This window comes from Dendrobates tinctorius, unplaced genomic scaffold, assembly GCF_039654945.1.
Source record: "Dendrobates tinctorius isolate UK_male_01 unplaced genomic scaffold, ASM3965494v1 ptg000136l, whole genome shotgun sequence".
Taxonomy (NCBI): Eukaryota; Metazoa; Chordata; class Amphibia; order Anura; family Dendrobatidae; genus Dendrobates; species Dendrobates tinctorius.
In genome coordinates, this window is record NW_027361804.1 from 7,288,630 (window position 1) to 7,305,999 (window position 17,370).

The 17,370-nt window shown below is 44.7% G+C and overlaps 1 protein-coding gene across 1 annotated transcript; it reads right to left on the bottom strand.

Moving 5' to 3' along the window:
- Positions 1-13,050: 13,050 nt before the first annotated feature.
- On the bottom strand, positions 13,051-17,370 carry LOC141048549 (E3 ubiquitin-protein ligase TRIM39-like). The gene is made up of 2 exons (XM_073544245.1): positions 17,216-17,370; positions 13,051-15,091 (listed from the first exon to the last, which is right to left on the bottom strand). Exon 2 carries the CDS (start codon positions 15,087-15,089, stop codon positions 13,650-13,652), a length of 1,440 nt encoding a protein of 479 aa, XP_073400346.1. The 5' UTR covers positions 15,090-15,091; positions 17,216-17,370; the 3' UTR covers positions 13,051-13,649.

Here is a 17,370-nt window from a genome sequence, read left to right on the forward strand (position 1 = left end):
ACTGGAGTGCTTCGCACCTAAAGGCGCATTTGAGGAGTCGTTCAGTGAAGGTACATATTGGCGGAGTGTGGAAGGGAGAATCCTATCCTGCCTGGAGGTTGGCTGGATCCCTGACCTGGAGAACACAGTATGGAGGCAGGCAGTTGTGTGAACTGCAAACAGTGAGTAAAGCTTTGGAACCGCAAACTCTGGTGTCCTCCAGTTATTCCCACACCGCTACACCTGGGTAACCGCATCCATACCATACTGCGCCTCTCCTCATCCATTACATCTACACTGCCCTGGGACTACAGCTCCACCTGTGGGGAGCTATACCATCTCTGCTGCACCACACCATCAGTCCCAGAGGATCTGTACGCAGCATTGGCTAACACCTCACTTGCCAAATGCCACGGGTGGCGTCACGAACTATACCAATAAACTCTAACATCTTTAACACCACCGCCATTGATATTGGGCGCCCAGGGCCACAGACCGGGTCACTGCTGCTGTGACACATTCCCCCTGACACCGGCCCGGTACCGAGTGCCCCACAGCCCTGGGAGGGCTACCCACATCCATAAGCAGCGTCCTCAGTGCAGTAATATTCCAGGATCTTCTTATGGACAGAACATCTCCTGGTCTCCAGAGAAGTGCTGGGATCAGTGAGGACGTGTTCTGCTCCTTTGCTGTGAACTCTCAGATGATTATCACACAGAGAAGCCTCGCAGTGTAGACAGGATCTAACAGCAGATACAGGAGCGTCCACACAGTAAGTGCAGAGGATTGAGGCCTCATCCCCACTATTAGACCAGAAATTCTCCAATACATTACACAGAGTTATGTTCCTGTTTAGGGCCGGGCCACTCCTGAAACTCTTCTCTACATTCTGGACAGGTATAATCTCCAGGCTCGTCCTGTTTATCAAAAAACTGATCAACACAGACCCAGAAGAAGTTGTGTCCACATATCCGGGTTACAGGGTCAGACAGATGGAACAGTCCAGCTCCTTTTCAAGACCTGCTGTCACTGACAGCTGAAGAAAAAAAGGAAGGTATAAGTTTATATCGATAAGAGAACAGTGGGTGTGATGACAAAGACGAGGTCGAGCGAGAAAGGTGTTTGCTGTAAGCGTCCATGGATACAGGTCCTGGGAGTTAAAGGTCCAGTACATCAGGGGTATGTAATATAGGAATATAGCACAGAGAGACTGGCAGCCATGAAGACCACATAGGAGGAGACGCGGATTAGATTGCCACAATGTGCCATAATGGACACGATGAGTAAGACCGGCATCACACTACCATAGAATATGGGCGAGTGCTATGCGAGAAAACATCGCATAGCACTCGGGCCAATGTTAATCTATGGGGCAGCTCATATCATCATTTATTTTCAGAGTGTGTGTAAAATCGCAGCATGCTGCAATTGTGACCGAGACTCGCCAATGGGTCCGAGGAAAAAAAAAAACGTCGCATAGCACTCGGACCATGCGAGTGCTGTCTGATTTTTACGCACCAGTGTCCTTTGACAAGCCCGCAATTCATGTGCCGCGTACAGTAAAATCACACTGACAGGTTAGAATAGATATATACACATAGGTTAAATAGATGTCAGTGACACACCTATATATTACATACATAGAAAGAAAAAGCCATCAGTTCATCTGCCGTGTACTGTAAAATCACTGCAGGAGCCAACAGGATAGAAGAAATGGATTACATACAGTAAACACAAATAGAATAGGTAGATATATAGATGTCTGTGACAAATACAATTAGTACAGTGTGTGTGCAGCCTACTGTACATGTATTTCATTAAAAGATTATTCTTTGGGAAAAAAAATGGCGTGGGCTCCGGCGCAATTTTCATAACCAGCAGAGAGAAAGCCGACGGCTGGGGGCCGATGTTTATAGCATGGGAAGGGTGTAATACCCATGGAGCTTCCCAGGCTATTAATGGCAACTCACAGCTGTATAATTGGCCTTTACTGGCTATTAAAATGGGGGACCCCCCCAAAAAAAAAAGATCGGGGTTCCCCTATTAACCCCTTACCTACAATGGACGTAATATTCCGTCCATGTGACCCTGGACCTAATTTCCATGGACGGAATATTACGTCACAGCGATCAGCGGCGCCCATGTGGTGAGCGCCGCTGATCACGGCAGGGTGTCAGCTGATTATCACAGCTGACACCCGGCACAATGTGTCAGGGGCGGTCACGGACCGCCCCCGACACGTTAACCCCTTGCACACCGCGATCAAACACGATCGCGGTGTACCAGGGGTTAAAGGGAAGCATCGGCAGGGAGGGGCCTCCCTCCGTACTTCCCTGAGCCCCCCACGGCAGCGCAATGTGCAGCGCTACTGTGGGGGGCTCCTTTCCTGCAGGTCCCCGGATCCAATATGGCGGCGGGGACCTCCGGGGGCCTGCAGGAAGCTGGCTTCCTCAGTGCCTGCAAAGCGCAGGCATGAGGAAGCCTTCTGGACTGTCTGTGACAGATCGCTGATCTGTCACAGGACAGTGATGTCCCACCTGGGACAATGTAATAAAGTAAAAAAAAGTGTAAACATAATTTAAAAAAAAATTGCTAAATAAATAAAAAAAACAAAACAATAAAAGTACACATATTTGGTATCGCCGCGTCCGTAACAACCCGCCCTATAAAACTGTCCCAATAGTTAACCCCTTAAGCGAACCCCTTAAAAAATAAAAATAAAAACGAAGCAAAAAATAATGATTTATTATCATACCGCCGAGCAAAAAGTGCAATAACACGCGATCAAAAAGGCGCATATAAATATCCATGGTACCGCTGAAAACGTCATCTTGTCCCGCAAAAAACAAGCTGCCACACAGCATCATCAGCGAAAAAATAAAAAAGTTATAGCTCACAGAATAAAGTGATGCAAAAATAATTATTTTTTATATAAAATTGTTTTCATAGCATAAAAGCACCAAAACATAAAAAAAACCTAAATGAGGTATCGCTGTAACCGTACTGACCCGAAGAATAAAACCGCCTTATAAATTTTACCGCACCCGGAACGGCGTAAACGCACCACCCAAAAGAAATTCACGAAACGCTGGTTTTTGTAAATTCTGCGTCCCAAAAAATAAAATAAAAAGCGATCAAAAAATGTCACGTGCCCGAAAATGGTACCGATAAAAACGTCAACTCGTCCCGCAAAAAATAGGACCTCACATGACTCAGTGGGTCAAAATATGGAAAAATCATAGCTCTCAATATGTGGTGATGCAAAAACTATTTTTAGAATAAAAAGCGTCTTTTAGCGTGTGACAGCTGCCAAACATAAAAACCGCCATAAATAGTAAATTAAACCCCCCGTTATCACCCCCTTAGTGAGGGAAAAATAATAAAACTAAAACAAAATGTATTTATTTCCATTTTCCCATTAGGGTTAGGGCTAGGGTTAGGGCTGAGATTAGGGTTAGGGGTGTGTTGGGGTTCGGGTTGGAGTTAGAATTGGGGAGTTTCCACTGTTTGGGCACATCAGGTGTTGTCCAAATGCAACATGGCGTTGGATCTCAATTCCGGCCAGTTCTGCGTTGAAAAAGTCAAATGGTGCTCCTTCCCTTCCAAGCTCTGCCATGCGCCCAAACAGTGTTCTACCCCCACATGTAGGGTATCAGCCTACTCAGGACAAATTGCAAAACAACTTTTGGGGTCCAATTTCTCCTGTTACCCTTAGGAAAATAAAACATTGGGGGCAAAAATATCATTTTTGTGGAAAAAAATGATTTTTTTATTTTCACACCCGGGCGTTATAAACTTCTGTGAAGCACTTGGGGGTTCAAAGTGCTCACCACACATCTAGATAAGTTCCATGGGGGGTCTAGTTTCCAAAATGGGGTCACTTGTGGGGAGTTTCAATAGATTAGGTACATCAGAGGCTCTGCAAACGCACATGACACCCGCAGACCATTCCATCAAAGTCTGCATTCCAAAACGTCACTACTTCCCTTCCGAGCCCCGACGTGTGCCCATACAGTAGTTTTCTCCCACATATGGGGTATCAGCGTACTCTGGACAAATTGGACAACAACTTTTGGCATCCAATTTCCCCTGTTACCCTTGGGAAAATAAAAAAATTGGGGACTAATTGATCATGTTTGTGGAAAAAATATGATTTTTTTATTTTCATGCCTGGGCATTATAAACTTCTGTGAAGCCCTTGGGGGTTCAAAGTGCTCACCACACATCTAGATAAGTTCCTTAGGGGGTCTAGTTTCCAAAATGGGGTCACTTGTGGGGAGTTTCCACTGTTTAGGTACATCAGGGGCTCTCCAAAAGCAACATGACACCCGCAGACCATTCCATGAAAGTCTGCATTCCAAGAGGTCACTACTTCCCTTCCGAGCCCCGACGTGTACCCATACAGTAGTTTTCTCCCACATATGGGGTGTCAGCGTACTCAGGACAAATTGGACAACAACTTTTGGGGTCCAATTTCTCCTGGTACCATTGGGAAAATAAAAAAGTTGGTGACTAAAAGATCATGTTTGTGGAAAAAAATACGATTTTTTTATTTTCACGCCCAGGCATTATAAACTTCTGTGAAGCACTGGGGGGTTTAAAGTTCTCACCACACATCTAGATAAGTTCCTTGGGGGGTCTAGTTTCCAAAATGGTGTCACTTGTTGGGGGTTTTCACTGTTTTGGTACATCAGGGGTTTTCCAATCGCGACATGGTGTCCGATCTCAATTCCAGCCAAAAACGTCAAATGGCGCTCCTTCCCTTCCGAGCTCTGCCTTGCGCCCAAATAGTGGTTTACCCCAACATGTGGGGTATCAGCGTACTCAGGACAAATTGAACAATAACTTTTAGGGTCCTGTTACCCTTGGTAAAATGAAAATTGGGGGTGAAAAGATCATTTTTGTGAAAAAATATGATTTTTTAATTGTACCGCTGTACGTTGTAAACTTCTGTGAAGCCCTTGTGGGTTCAAAGTTCTCACCACATATCTAGATAAGTTCCTTGGGGGGGTCTAGTTTCCAAAATGGGGTCACTTGTGGGGGGTTTCCACTGTTTAGGTACATCAGGGGCTCTCCAAACGCGACATGGCGTCCGATCTGAATTCCAGCCACTTTTGCATTGAAAAAGTCAAACGGCGCTCCTTCCCTTCTGAGCTCTGCCATGCGCCGAAACAGTGATTCCCCCCAAATATCATTTATCAACGTACTCAAGACAAATTGCACAATAACTTTTGCAGTCCATTTTCTCCTGTTACCCTTGGTAAAATAAAAAAAATTGAACCTGAAGTATTTTTTTTGTGAAAAAAAGTTAAATGTTAATTTTTTTTTAAATATTCAAAAAATTCCTGTGACGCACCTAAAGGGTTAATAAACTTCTTGTATGTGGTTTTGAGCACCTTAAGGGGTACAGTTTTTAGAATGGTGTCACTTTTGGGTATTTCCTATCATATACACCCCGCAAAGTGGCTTCAAATGTGATGTGGTCCGTAAAAATAAAATGGTGTTGCAAAAATGAGAAATCGCTGGTCAATTTTTAACCCTTATAACTTCCTAACCAAAAAAATTTTTGGTTCCAAAATTGTGCTGATGTAAAGTAAACATGTGGGAAATGTTACTTATCAAGTTTTTTATGTGCCATATCTCTGTGATTTAAGGGCATAAAAATTCAAATTTGGAATATTGCAAAATTTTAAAAATGTTTCGCCAAATTTCCATTTTTTTCACAAATAAACGCAAGTTATTTGAATGAAATTTTACGACTAACATGAAGTACAATATGTCATGAGAAAACATTGTCAGAATCACCGGGATCCATGGAAGCGTTTCAGAGTTATTACCTCATAAAGGGACAGTGGTCAGAATTGTAAAAATTGGCCCGGGAGTTAACGTGCAAACCACCCTTGGTAGTGAAGGGGTTAATAACCAGCAAAGGCTATGCAGACAGCTGTGGACTGATATTAATAGCCAAGGAAGGGGCCCCCAGGCTAAAATCATCAGCTCTCAGCCGCCTTACAAAAGTTGCCTTTCCAAGATGCCCCAATTCTGGCACTTGGATTCACTTTTCTCACTTGCCCTGTAGCAGTGGCAAGTGGGGTGATAGCTGTGGGGGGGGGGGGGGTTGATGTCATCTTTGTATTGTCAGGTGACATCAAGACCTGAGGTTTGTAATGGAGTGGCGTCAGTAAGACGCCCCCATTACTAACCCCATAGTCACATTGTAAGAAACCACAGCCACCCAGCAAAAAGTCCTTTAATTGAAAGAAAGACAGACTCTCTTAATATTCCTAATCAAACCATACTTATGACCTCACCCATTCCCCTGATGCCCTAATCATCTGCAAAAGAGGCTAAAAAAAACAATATTCCTCACCTTTCCGCAGAGATGCTGCTAATCCATTTGTCCCACAATGGGTCTAGCTCGGCTGCATCTAGATGGCAGGCTTCATGATGCGACCATGCAACCTGTCATCCATTAAACACTGAGCACTGTGCTGATAAAATATGGACATTCATTATATCTTTTTGCAGACACATGTTCCGGAAAAACACGGACATGTGTACAGCCCCATAGATTATAATGGTTTTGAATTGTAGCTAAGAACATCCCGGATAGAACATGTTCATGAAAATCTGAATGAGTCCATAGTCAGACCTGTCAGCCGACAGGCGTGGGGCAGGCCCTGCCTCTAACTAGTTATCCGAGACTAAAGGCTCCTTCACATATCACTTTGGTCACATATCTGTGATAGTCTATTTGTTTCCTTCGGACTGAATGTTTCACACAAAAGCTCAGAAGCTTGTCTGATATTGATGTCTGATATTAATCCATTTGTCGGATACAATGCGTGTGTTAAGCCGACGCTGCAGACAGATCCTCTGGGACAGATAATGTAGTGCAGCAATGATGTTATACCCCTCCACAGGCAGGGCGGTAGTCCCAGGGCAGTGTAGGTGAAGTGACACTTAGATGGTGTAGTGTCGGGTGCAGGAGGGATATAGCGGTGTCGGGCAGGCTGGCGCAGGAATAAGTGGAGGACACCAGGGCATGTAGTTCCAAAGCTTTACTCACAGTCTGTTGTGGTACAGGTGCCCACATCCGTGCCGTGTCCTCCGGGTCAGGAGCTCAGCCAACTTCCAGGCAAGATGAAGTACTCCTTTCCAACACTCCGCCAACATATGTGCCTTTTCTGAACGTCTCCCTGTTAGCGCCTTTGAGTGAAGTACTCCTAGTACTGAGTTACACTGGAGTTCCTCCTTTCAGATGTTCCTAAGAATTCTACTTGTACGGCAGACAGCTGTAGCCTGCTTTGGGGACTCATTCTACCTAGTCCCGGCTCACACACGTTGCTGTTGTGCCCCCAAGTCTGGTGTGGGAATAAAGTGGTCACTACTTCTATTCCTCCGGTGTCTGCTGCAGGACCATTAGTATCCATACAACCTCAGGGACCGGACCCCGGCCTTGCGCTTAGAGCTTGGGAAGGGTTCTCTCTTCCAACCCCGATCCTTAGTCCTCCTATTCTCCTTATGTTCCGTACTAATCCTTCTATCCAATGGAGAATCAAGCTTCCTTTCTCTGTCTCTTTCCTGTGCCAGCAGACCCAGATCACTGTGGCCTGCTGCAGCACTTCCTTCTTCCATCCCTCTCCCGGGGATCTTCTCTTTCTCACTCTCTGTCCTTCTACATCCTCACTCACTGACTGAATGAAAGACAGACTGACTGACTGACTCAACTCTTCCCGCTCTTTTATGCGAACTAAACTCCACCCACCTCCCAGCATGTTTCGTGTTCCAAGCAGGGAGCCACCAAGGGGTGCTATGCTGCACTGCAAGCAGGGAGCCGCCAAAGGTGCTTTGCTACACTACTTTGTGGTGTGGGGTGCAGGTGTTGGAGTGTGATCAGGTGTCTCCACCTTACCTGGATAGTGGGGTACCACACCTCAGGAGGAGGTGCAGTACCTCTGTGGCAACTGAACCCTCTGGGGTGCCACATACCCCTCGTTAAACACAGCACGTCCGCGGGCTGCTAGAAAACAGAAGATGAAAAATACAGGAACATACAAAATTTTTGTAATGCTAATAAACAGTTCTTATCTAATCTTCTCAATATGAGAGGCACTCATTCTTGAACGTTGCAAAACAATTTTTACTAAATATCTATACTTTAATATAGTACCTAATTCAAAAGTGCTTTAAGCAATAACTCACTATCACTTCAAGTAACATCATTAACACACTTCTTCACTTTCTCTTTTCTTTCACATTTACTATTTTCCTTTATTAACCTTAAGTGACAACCGTTGATGCCTGGTTCGCCACCTGCATCTTTCAAATCTTCATCTTTATTCACATCTCTTTATTAAAACATTCCTATGAACTAGATTCTTTATAAAAGCTATTCTCTATTAATACTGTCATAAGGCACATTATAAAATACTTCACATCAAGACTTCAATAATTCTTGAAAGTGCTGGACACCGCTCCCAGCCGGGATCTCTTGCAGTGTCCTTTAGATAGGAGCCATGCTCCACGATGAGGTAGTTCTTATCCATAAAAGGGGCTATGTAAAACCAAGAAAGGGAACTATATACATTAAAGTTCTGGATCATTCAGTGTCCAGGATCTCCACAGCTCAATAAGAAAAATGCTGCCAATGCAACTGGGCAATAAAAAAACTGGGAAAAAACATGATGCATAAACAAAAATAACTTAAAAGCACAACGGTGCAAATACCCTCCTGGGTTTCAGTTAGTTCAGGTAAACGTTATGGCTAGTAGATCCCTCCTGGGGTTCTGGAAGCTGGTTGCTTGGGCAAATTGGTTATTCTGCACATTTCCACAAACTTTTTAAGTCCAATAAATCGTAGGCGCACAGAACCCGGTGGCACCGGAGTTCGTCATCCTGTTCGTGACGCCAAAATTGGGTCGCCCTCCCAGGGCTGTGGGGTACTCAGTACCGGGCCCGATGAGCTTCAATGGCAGATGTCACGGCAGCTGGGACCCGGCCTGTGGCCCTGGGCGCCCATTGTAAAAAGGGGAAAGTTTATAAGTGATTCGTGACACCACCTGTGGTGTTCGGCAAGGAAGATGTAAGCCGACGCTGCAGACAGATCCTCTGGGACAGATGGTGTGCTCCACCAATGATGTTATAGCCCTCCACAGGCAGGGCTGTAGTCCCAGGGCAGAGTAGGTGAAGTGACACGTAGATGGTGTAGTGTCGGGCGCAAGGGATGTAGCAGTGCTGAGTGGGTTGGCGCAGGAATAAGTGGAGGACACCAGGGCATGTAGTTCCAAAGCTTTACTCACAGTCTACTGTGCACACAGGTGCCCGCCTCGGTGCTGTGTCCTCCAGGTCAAGAGCTCAGCCAACTTCCAGGCAAGATGAAGTACTCCTTTCCAACACTCCACCAGCATATGTGCCTTTTCTGAACGTCTCCTCTTATAGCGCCTTTGAGTGAAGTACTCACAGTACTGAGTTACACTGGAGTTCCTCCTTTCAGATGTTCCTATGAACTCTACTTGTACGGCAGACAGCTGTAGCCTGCTTTGGGGACTCCTTACTACCTAGTCCCGGCTCATTATCGTTGCTGTTGTGCCCCCAAGTCTTGTGTGGGAATAAAGTGGTCACTACTTCTATTCCTCCGGTGTCTGCTGCAGGACCATTAGTATCCGTACAACCTCGGGGACCGGACCCCGGCCTTGCGCTTAGAACTTGGGAAGGGTTCTCTCTTCCGACCCCGATCCTTAGTCCTCCTATTCTCCTTACGTTCCGTGCTAATCCTTCTTCCCAAAGGAGAATCAAGCTTCCATTCTCTGTCTCTTTCCTGTGCCAGCAGACCCAGATCACTGTGGCCTGCTGCAGCACTTTCTTCTTCCATCCCTCTCCCGGGGATCTTCTCTTTCTCATTCTCTGTCCTTCTACATCCTCACTCACTGACTGAATGAAAGAGACAGACAGACTGACTGACTCAACTCTTCCTGCCCTTTTATGCAAACTAAACTCCACCCACCTCCCAGCACGTTTCGTGTTCCAAGCAGGGAGCCACCAAGGGGTGCTATGCTACACTCCAAGCAGGGAGCCGCCGAAGGTGCTTTGCTACACTACTTTGTGGTGTGGGGTGCAGGTGTTGGATTGTGGTCAGGTTTCTCCACCTTACCTGGATAGTGGGGTACCACACCTCAGGAGGAGGTGCAGTACCTCTGTGGCGACTGAACCCTCAGGGGCGCCACATTTACATCATTCTCATCACTTTTTATTGCATTTATTTGGTGATGTAAATGTGAGGAAAGAGAAAAAAAAAAATGCCAGAGTATGAATAAACTATAATAAATCTTTATTGAAAAGCCATTAAGAAACATGGAATGAATTAAAAAAAAAAAAAATCCAAACAAGGAAACAAAATAGGTGGGTATGGAGTACAATGGATGACTGCAATAATGAAGAAACAAAAGAATGGATGTGGTAGTAGACCGGGGGAATAAACAAGCTGATTCTGAATAAAGTGCAAGTGCAACATGAATACACAGCCTAACAACCTGGGACAAGTAGTGGATTCACACAATGACAACAAAGTTATACCGTATTCACTCACACATCCGGGCGTCTTGGCACAGACTGGCCGTGAGTCTCCCAACCAGAACTTCCCAGCCTCGGCATATATCTGGCTGTCAAGTTTGGGACAAGAGACGTGAAGACAGTCCGTGACATATGGATGTGTGTTAATAATGACAGCAACATCGCAGGGCATCACAGACGGAGGGAGGGAGTTCCTCCTGTGCTCCAAGCAGCACAATGCTCAGTATATGAGCTGACACACCTCCCTGCATGTGAGACACTGCCCTAATATGCTTCTGCATTGCAGAGTATTGCATCAGCGGTCAGTGTAAAGTGGATGTCCCATACACAGGGTTTTCCATGTAAATCATATTCAGAAGGAATCCCCGGTGGAAGATTCCCTATAATGAGACTGATGGATGCTGTCTGGCCTATGATCCAGTGGTGTCTCTTTTTAGGTGTACTTAAAAGTGCAGTCCACCACAGTTTTCTGCCTTTATGAAAGGGACAACGCTGAACAGAGGCCAGATGGACTTTAAAGTAACTCTGCTGCCTCATTATAGTGAATGTATCCATCAGGGGTTTCATCTGAATCACTTCACTCGGAGATTTAAATGTAAACAATGATGTAAGTGCTCAGCGTAGAGTACAGGATAAATGTGATGAAGTGTTCAAGAAAAGATTCAACTCAATCCACAAAAAAAAAAAAAAAAAGTCCCCACTCGGATCCATCATCTGTCAGTGGAAAAATAAGGGGCTTCCACGTTACTGGTAGTACAAAGGCTCTGGAAAAGCACTATAGCTCCTCACACCCCAAAAGAACTTTAGCAAATTCTGTGTTCCCAAATCCAAATTCCCCCCTTCCTTTTGAGGCCCAGTATGCCTAATCCACGTGTTTGCCATTTCTATAACGGTGAGAGCCCACTTAATTTACAGGTGGGTGTCTCTAAAAGCATAAGCTGGGCATAACATACTGGTCACTACAACAGCAGTTCACAATTTTCACTCAGCGACATCCACTACTGCTTGTTTCTGGAAGACACCCATGGAGTGAGTGAATATCATTACACCTCTAGATATACCCCTTTTGAGAATTTAATCTCCAAATTGGGGGTCACTTAAGGTGGAGGGGGAATTCTGATCTTCTAGCCCTTAGGGGCTCTGTTTATGGAGTCTGCAAAATATTCTAGCAAAATCTGTGCCCCAGGAGGCCAATAGCGCTCTGTGCATCCCAGGTCTTGCCATGTGGCCAAGCAGTACTGTGCAGCCACTAAGGCTAATTTCACATTTGCACTTTTGAGCGCAGTGACGGCCTGCGCACGGCCGCCGCTAAGCCCCGCCAGTAGCTCTGCCTACTGGCGCATGACGCTGCATGCGTCCCCCATCTTTATCACTGGGGGCGCAGGCCGTGCACAGTATGCATTTGGCGGCGCATGCATCCTTTTGACGGTGCGCTGACCTGCGCCAAACGCAGCCTGCGCCCCCAGTGATAAAGATAGGGGACGCATGCAGCGTCACGCGCCAGTAGGCGGAGCTACCGGTGGAGGCGCAGCAGGGGCTTAGCGGCGGCCGTGCGCAGGCCGTCGCTGCGCTCAAAAGCGCAAATGTGAAACTAGCCTTAGTGGGACAAATTTGGTGCCGTTTTTTTACCCATTTCCCTGTGTGAAAATGTAAAATCTAGGGATAAAACTAAAATTTGATGGGGGGGGGGGAAAAAAAGATTTTTTTTTTCACTGCCCAAGGATATAGAATTCCGTGACCCACCTGTGGTGTCAATATGATCACTACACCAGTAGAGGAATTCACTGAGATGTGTAGTTTGTAAAATGGGGGCACCTCAGGTGCTCAAGCAATGTGACATGGCTCTCTCAAACCAATCCGGTGTAATCGGAACTCCAATACGGCACGTCACTTCTGAGATTTGCACTGTGCCGCACAAAGTGGATTTCGACCACATATGGGATATCAGCGTACTCTGGAGAAATCGCACAACTTTTGGGGTCTATTTTCTCCTGTTACCCTTGTGAAAGTAAGAGACTGGCGCCAAAAAAACATTTGTGGGAAAAATGTGATTTTTTTTTTTTCTGTTCACAGCTCAATGTTATAAACTTCTGTGAAGCACCTGGGGGTTCAAGGTGCTCACCACACAACCAGACAAGTTCTGAGGGGGGTCTAGTTTCCAAAAGGGTTCACTGTTTAGGCACATCAGGGGCTCTCCAGACGCGACATGGCGTCTGTCAACTCCAGCAAATTTATCACTGAAAAAGTCAAACGGCGCTCCTTTTCTGAGCCCTGCCATGTGCCAAAACAGTGGCTTTTCCCCCACATATGGAAAATCTGCACAACAAATTTTGGGGCAAATTTTTTCCAGTTCTCGTTGTGAAAAAAAAAAAAAAAGAAAAAATATTGGGTCGAGAGTAAAATTTGTGAAAAAAAAAAAAAGTTTATTTTTTATTTTGTGTCAGAAACCTCTTGTTTACTTAGCTTTGATATAACTTCAATGAAAAAGTCATGCGCAGATTATATGAATTTTGTTTTATTTCCACAGCAGAATTACAATAAAAACACATATGCAATTTGGATTTTTACACCTCACTGAATACACCATTCCAGAAATTTTTTTTTTTTTTTTGTTAATTATTCTGCAGCTGGGGGTGGCGCTTCAAATCTAAGGTTCCGGCTCCTACTGTCAAACTTACCCACCACCATCTATAACTTCTATCACTGCCAATCCGGTGGGTCTTGTTCTAGGCCTCAGACTCGTAAGAAGTGGCCATCACAAGGTCTCCATGCTAGTCAGTTACGGCCACAAGATGGCAGTATGGAGCCGAGGTGGCGCCAATAATGAGGTGAAGATGGCGGTGTGTAGAATATATATACATACACACGACTATGGGGCAGGGACCTTACATTAGTAGCACCTCTCCATGGCAGCAAAGAAAAAAGACCCACATACAAACCGCTGGGGTGGTGCACGAAATCTATGGGGAAGATCTACAAATAAAGGGCATCATTACTGGAAGAGAAGTTGTAGGACAATAATGTATTTTGGCATCCGTTCTACAGTCTCAGTTGACTTCATAGAGTGCCGACACCAATCATTCTTCTTTGATGGTGTCTCATTTGTTGCTCCTCCCCAGTAACTTTATAGAACCTTCACATACATAGAACACGACATGTAGAGGCTCGGAGAAGGCGGCAGTGAAGGTGTGGATGTGTCTGATGGGGTCACACAGCTCGTAGAAGGACAACTGCCCGGCCTCATAATCCAGATAGATCCTGACTCGATCACTAGAGCCATAATGATCTAGCAGCATCTCACTATGATCATGAGTTACTGAATACTGATTACCAAAGAACATCCCTCCATATAAACCCCAGGACTTGTTATTAGAGCCAATAAATGACTGAGGACCCTTCCTGTCTATACTGGGGTAACACATCCCCACCCTCCACCATTTTGATCTACTGATCACCACATCCCAGTAATGTCGTCCTGAGGAAAATCCCCTCCTGCTCATCACCTGAGGATGTCCCTGGAATCTTCCTGCCATTTCTGGATTATTCTGGTTGGTTTCTGACCAGGTCACAGTTTTCAGGTCTTCGGATACAAGGAGATTATTATGAGCAGTTTTTACATCTAGTACTATGACTCCAGGCTCCTGTACATAGAAGGTCACATTTACAGCTCTTATCATAGCAGATAATGTGTGCGATATATGCGAGATCAGCTCCGCACCCCGATCACCATCATGGCCTCCTTTGTTCTCCTCAGGATCACACAAGTCACCGGTGTCTGGTTTCTGTAAGAGAGTCAGTGGATCCGTCATGTTACACAGCTCCTCAATGTCCCTCATCTTCTTGGACAGCTCGTCCTTCTTTATTTCCAGATTCTGGATCACATCAGACAGTGAATGTAAGATCTGCTCTCCTTGTATGGAGATCTCACTCAGGACCTTCTTCTCCAGGTCGTCCACCAGTCTCCTGATGTCTACAAACAGGGCAGTGACTCGCTCTGTTTCACTAGATGCTTTATCTTGAGCTTTTCTCCTCTGCTCCTCCAGATTCCGGACACTTCTCTCAGATTTATTTCTGTTTGAGATCAGTTTCTGCAGAAGGTTTTTCAATTTTTCCTTCTTTTTCTCAAAGGCCTCATCTAGAGAGTCTAGGTTATGTCCCATGTGTTCTCCAGTTAGACCGCAGGACTCACAGATACAAATAGCGTCGTCAATGCAGTAATATTCCAGGATCTTCTTATGAAGAGAACATCTCCTGGTCTCCAGAGAAGCGGTGGGATCAGTGAGGACGTGTTCTGGTTCTTTGCTGTGGAAGTTCTCCACTTCATTACACAGAGTCATGTTCTTCTCCAGTACCGGCCGCTCCTGAAACTCTTCTCTACATTCAGGACAGGAATAAGCTCCAGACTCGTCCTGGGTATTCAGGACCTGATCAATACAGTCCCGGCAGAAGTTGTGTCCACATCTCAGGGTTACGGGATCTTTATACAGGGTCAGACAGATGGAACATTCCAGCTCCTTTTCAAGGCCTGCAGATGCCATCACTGACAGAAGGAAGAAATGAAGGTACAAGTTTATAAGGATCAGAACAGTGGGTGTGATCTCAGCTTATAACATAAGACAATGTAGAAAGGATTAAAATTAAAGAAAAAAAAAAAAAAAAAGCGAAGGAAATCTACGGCTCATTCAGATGTTCATTTCTTTCTGATATGTGACAAAACCGTGATATCAGTCAATGAGTCAGATCGTCAGTGTGTACCATCAATGATTCTCATTACATAGTTTAACCCCTTGCCAACATCAGGCATAATAGTGCGCTGATGTCGGTCTCCCTCCCTTTGATGTGGGATCTGGCACTGAGCCCACATCTTTCCCGGGACATGTCAGCTGTTGAAAACATATGCCCACAATAGCTACGAGTGAAATCACAATCCACCCATGGCCATTAACTAGTTAAATGCCGCTGTCAAACTGACAGCGGCATTTAAGTGGCGCTTCCGGCAATCACACCAGAAATACGCACACTGGTGACCCCCCCCGTCACGTGATCGTGGGTCACCAGTGTGTCGGCATGACAAACTGAGGTCTCCTGGAGACCTCCATGGCTGTCAGTGCTGGATTGCTGTGAGCGCCCATAGAGGCGAACTGATCACCACGTGTATGTAGCAGCTTCTAGTCTCCCATGGAGACTATTGAAGCATGCCAAAAGTAGAAAAAAAAAAATATAAAAAAAATATAATATAGGAAAGTTCAAATCACCCACCCCTTTCAAAATAAAATCAAACATACACATTTGGTATCGCCACGTTCAGAATTGCAATAAAAAAAAAAAAAAAAAAAAAAAAAAAAAAAAAAAAAAATTTAACCTGATCGTTAAAAGGCGTAGCAAGAAAAAAAACAACAAAAAAAAAAACCAAGACGCCAGAATTACATTTTTTAGGGGGTCACCATGACATCGCATTAAAATGCAAATATCATGTCTGCACCAAGATGGTATTAAAAATGTGAGGTCGGCTCCCAAAAAAATAAGCCCTCCCCCAACCAGTGATCATGAAAAGTGGAGACGCTACGGGTATTGGAAAATGGCGATTTTTTTAGAATTTTTCTTCACCACTCAGAAAAAAAAAAAAAAAAAAAAAAAATTTAAGAAGAACCTAGACATGTTTGGGGTCTATGACCTTGTAATGACCTGGAGAATCATAATGGCAGATCAGTTTTAGCATATACTGAACCTAGCAAAAAAAAAAAAAAAAAACACCACACACACACACAACTGTGGGATTGCACTTTTTTTTTGCAATTTCACCGCACTTGTAGAATTTTTTTCCTGTTTTCTAGTACATGACATGGTAAGAATCAATGGTGTCGTTTAAAAGTGCAACTTGTCCCGCAAAAAAAAAAAAAAAAAAAAAAAAAAAAAACACACAACACACCATCACATGGCCATATTGACGGAGAAATAAAAGTCATGGCTCGGAGACGAAGGGGAGCAAAAAAAAATAAATAAATGGAAAAAAGCTCCAGTTGTTAAGGGGTTAAAAACCAGACACCATATAGGTACATAAAAAAAAAAAAAAAAATTAATAATAAAGGAAAGGGATTATACTTCTATATAGAACGGATGTCTGAATAAGGCCGGGTTCACATGAACTTGTTGCTTTCTGTCCATATGAGGAACATACTGCACACGACAACATGATGGCATCTATGCTACTGCACATGGGCTGGTTTCCGCACAGAAAAGAAAATAAATAAAATTATATATATATATTGGCAGCATTTGTTACTGCGGTTTGCTTTATGGACAAGACCAGCAATGTCTATAGTAGGCGGCTCATGCACCTGTCAGACTACACACACCCGGAGCAGCGCATCGGGCCAATCATGTCTAACTGCGGATGTGACTGCTCCAAGAAGTTTAGCGCTCATCCTAGCAGAGCCCAAAAGGCAGATAGAGGAGGCAGCAGATCACAATGTGGTCATTAAATGTTAACACCCAGATTTAAAAAAAAAAAAAAAAAGCCAAAAAGGTGTGTAGCAACAACAACAATATTGGTCAAGATAAAAAGACCCTTTATGGTGAAGAAATAGAGTAAGCAAATGCTGTAAGTAGTAACAACTGCAACCTGTAAGCAAAGAAAAATATATATATAAAAGAGCAAATTTACCAATTATATCTGGAGCCCAGGACACCCCACCAGGTATCGCCGCTCACAGCTGCTTCTTCAGGAGGTGTCGGCAGAGCTGTGATTTATAGGTAACAAAGGCTTCTAACAGGGAAAACCTGGACTGGAATCAAAGGAGAATCCAGCAGCCAAAAGTC